This window comes from Perkinsus marinus, assembly GCF_000006405.1.
Source record: "Perkinsus marinus ATCC 50983 genomic scaffold scf_1104296977064, whole genome shotgun sequence".
In the NCBI taxonomy this organism is placed as follows: Eukaryota; Perkinsozoa; order Perkinsida; family Perkinsidae; genus Perkinsus; species Perkinsus marinus.
The window spans coordinates 171389-173881 of NW_003200286.1; the positions used below are offsets into that span (position 1 = coordinate 171389).

A 2493-nucleotide genomic window follows, 5' to 3' on the forward strand; every position below is an offset into this window, starting at 1 on the left:
GTGTATGCTTGTTACGACTACCAATGTCGAGACTGATCAAGTAAATCTTGCTATCTTGCCAAATCTTGCTTTTCCTCAACGCTCTTGACAAATATGAACACCACATCAGTCGTCCTGGTCGCTCACACTCGGTGGTGATTCTGTCTGAGGCTTGGGCTTCTTATCTTCCTCTTCGTCATCCGATTCGTATTCATCGTCCGAGTCCACCTCGGCACCTGCATGGACAGTGGAGTTTCACGCGTTTTACGTGAAGTGGCGTAATACTCGGTGAAAAACGCGATATTCGCGGTGATATGCAGTGATCGGAAAATATGTTTCTCACATCGCGGGTGAAACTCCAGTGTTGGAAGTTATTTTTGCTTTTCTCGGCTGAGTTCAGACGTTCTCTCACTAATTATTGAAGTTTACATATGAATTCGTTGAAAATATACAGAAATCAATGAGAATTTCCCGAAATTTCCTCACAATTTTTGTTTTGCCACCAACACACATGGTTGACCATGTGCATATTCCCCCTCCCCCCCAAAGCAAGGAGGTCCCCGGTTCGACCCCTGCACCTGTCAATTCTACCACACACTCACCCATCATTTGCTGGAACAGAGATGGAGCCAGATCTATATCAACATCCTCTTGATGTATAATCACCTCGCGCTTAACCTAAGCATTCAGTTATCAACATCTACGACGATCCTACTCAGGAAATCATCCAGGAACCTGTAATGTTCCCGGAGGAGAACTCATTTTGAATTTTCCACGGATGGCTAGGAACACATTCTTCAATCAGTTTCCCATGTAAATGTCATCATCACATTAGCAACATTCTTCCCCCTTGTGGAAGGCTTTCCCTCAAAGCTGATCTCCTCACCTCATCCTTCTTCAACGCAGTAAACTCAACTGGTATGCGCTGGTCCAGACCAGCGTACGAATCGCACATGATTTGCAGCATAAACTGATGCTTGCCAGCCTCGCGGATCGGGAACAGGATCTTCACCTCTCCCTCCTTCTCCAACGATCGATATCGTTCCATAGCCATAAAACGCCCACTGTGGCCGTCCAATCTGCAGGAGAGGTTGCATGCAATTCCCCATCATCATAAGCAGCAACATCAGCGCTCCGCGAACCGGCAGGATAGCACAAAAGTGGTTCATTCGGCATAAAAGTTGATGGTAAGAAGTGTATGAGGAAATGTCGTACACAATTTTCTGTCCCCAACTTTTGATACTTGTATTCTTCCTAGCAGTGTATGATTAATGACTACAGTGTGAAAAACCAAACCGTTATTATGCAAAGTAATATTTTCAACACCTCCGAAAGTCAACTTTGAGTAATACCAACATGATAACAATGTGAATCGATTGACACCAACGTTTTAGAAGCGTTCCGTAGCCTATATTCGTATTACTCTCGAATTGAAGAAAGCCATCTCGAAAATCTAGATATGCATAACTGTTTGCTTCGCACTATATATGCAAGCATCGCAAATACCCCTTCCCAGAATTGAACCCACGACCTCTCCCATGCTTACAAGAAAATCCACCACTCCTCGAATTTAGCTCTAGGATAATACGGTGCATGCACTGGTCCAGCCGCCTCGCCCTTCTGCAGATTCTCGCGATCCAATTTTATCACCAGAGTTCCAACGTCACCCTCAACAATCTCATTCTCATCAACAACCTCAACCTTAGTCTGCAAGCAATAGCAAACTTTGTAAAAAGCGCTCGCCCTCGTAATCGATTTGCAACTAACCTCAATTTTCATCCTCGTCACATGTTGGACAAACGCCTCAACATCAGCAAGCTCCTGTTCGTTCATGTCGGCACAACCTAAGCACAGAGTTAGACAAGTTGAAGATGTGGATTCACCCAGCAGGGGGATTCCTCTCATCATACGGATGATAAACGTTTGATCAGCATGCAACTGAACTCTATTCAATATCGAGCTGCATCCCGAGGAACGTATAGGTAGGGCGGATGACAGATTGGATGATATACAATCGAATACAGTCCTACCCTTTCGGTCCTTCCCAGTTTTATCAGAGTTAAGGAAGTCCTTGAAGGCGGTAGCAGTGTTAGGCTTGTTCTTAGTAGCATGTCGAGCCTAAAAATTGAGATAAAATCCATCAAGAACATACCGAGGTTCGATCCCGGGTCTCCACTGTGAGAAACTAACATCATAACCGCGCCGCCAATCTCCCACACTACCCTTTCCCCATCAAAATAAGGCACCTGGTACATTGCATTGCATCGTTGATCAAGTGCCTGCACCAGACAGCGCAGCAACTCCACCATACTCATACAAGTCGGCCTGAGGTTCAACGAAATGCACCAACGAGGAATCGAACCCGAGACCTCAAACCTACAACCACTCCCTCATCGCCGAGATCTCTACCATTGCTTGGACCACCGGCACCAGCCGAACCACCAGAGTGTCAGTGATGGCTCTGAAAACAAACAACTATACTCAGCGAGGAGGACTTCTTCATATTCCCACAAG

At 45.7% G+C, this 2493-nt stretch overlaps 1 protein-coding gene across 1 annotated transcript in view; it reads right to left on the minus strand.

Moving 5' to 3' along the window:
* Pmar_PMAR024699 (conserved hypothetical protein) overlaps nt 1-2493 on the minus strand; it is a gene marked incomplete at both ends in the record, with an annotated part of 10087 nt that overhangs the window by 2394 nt on the left and 5200 nt on the right. The window contains 7 exons of the mRNA XM_002764495.1: nt 127-215; nt 582-657; nt 866-1058; nt 1526-1686; nt 1747-1823; nt 2132-2304; nt 2360-2440. Of these exons, the coding sequence (XP_002764541.1) occupies nt 127-215; nt 582-657; nt 866-1058; nt 1526-1686; nt 1747-1823; nt 2132-2304; nt 2360-2440 (850 nt within the window). The remainder of the gene's footprint in view (nt 1-126; nt 216-581; nt 658-865; nt 1059-1525; nt 1687-1746; nt 1824-2131; nt 2305-2359; nt 2441-2493) is intronic.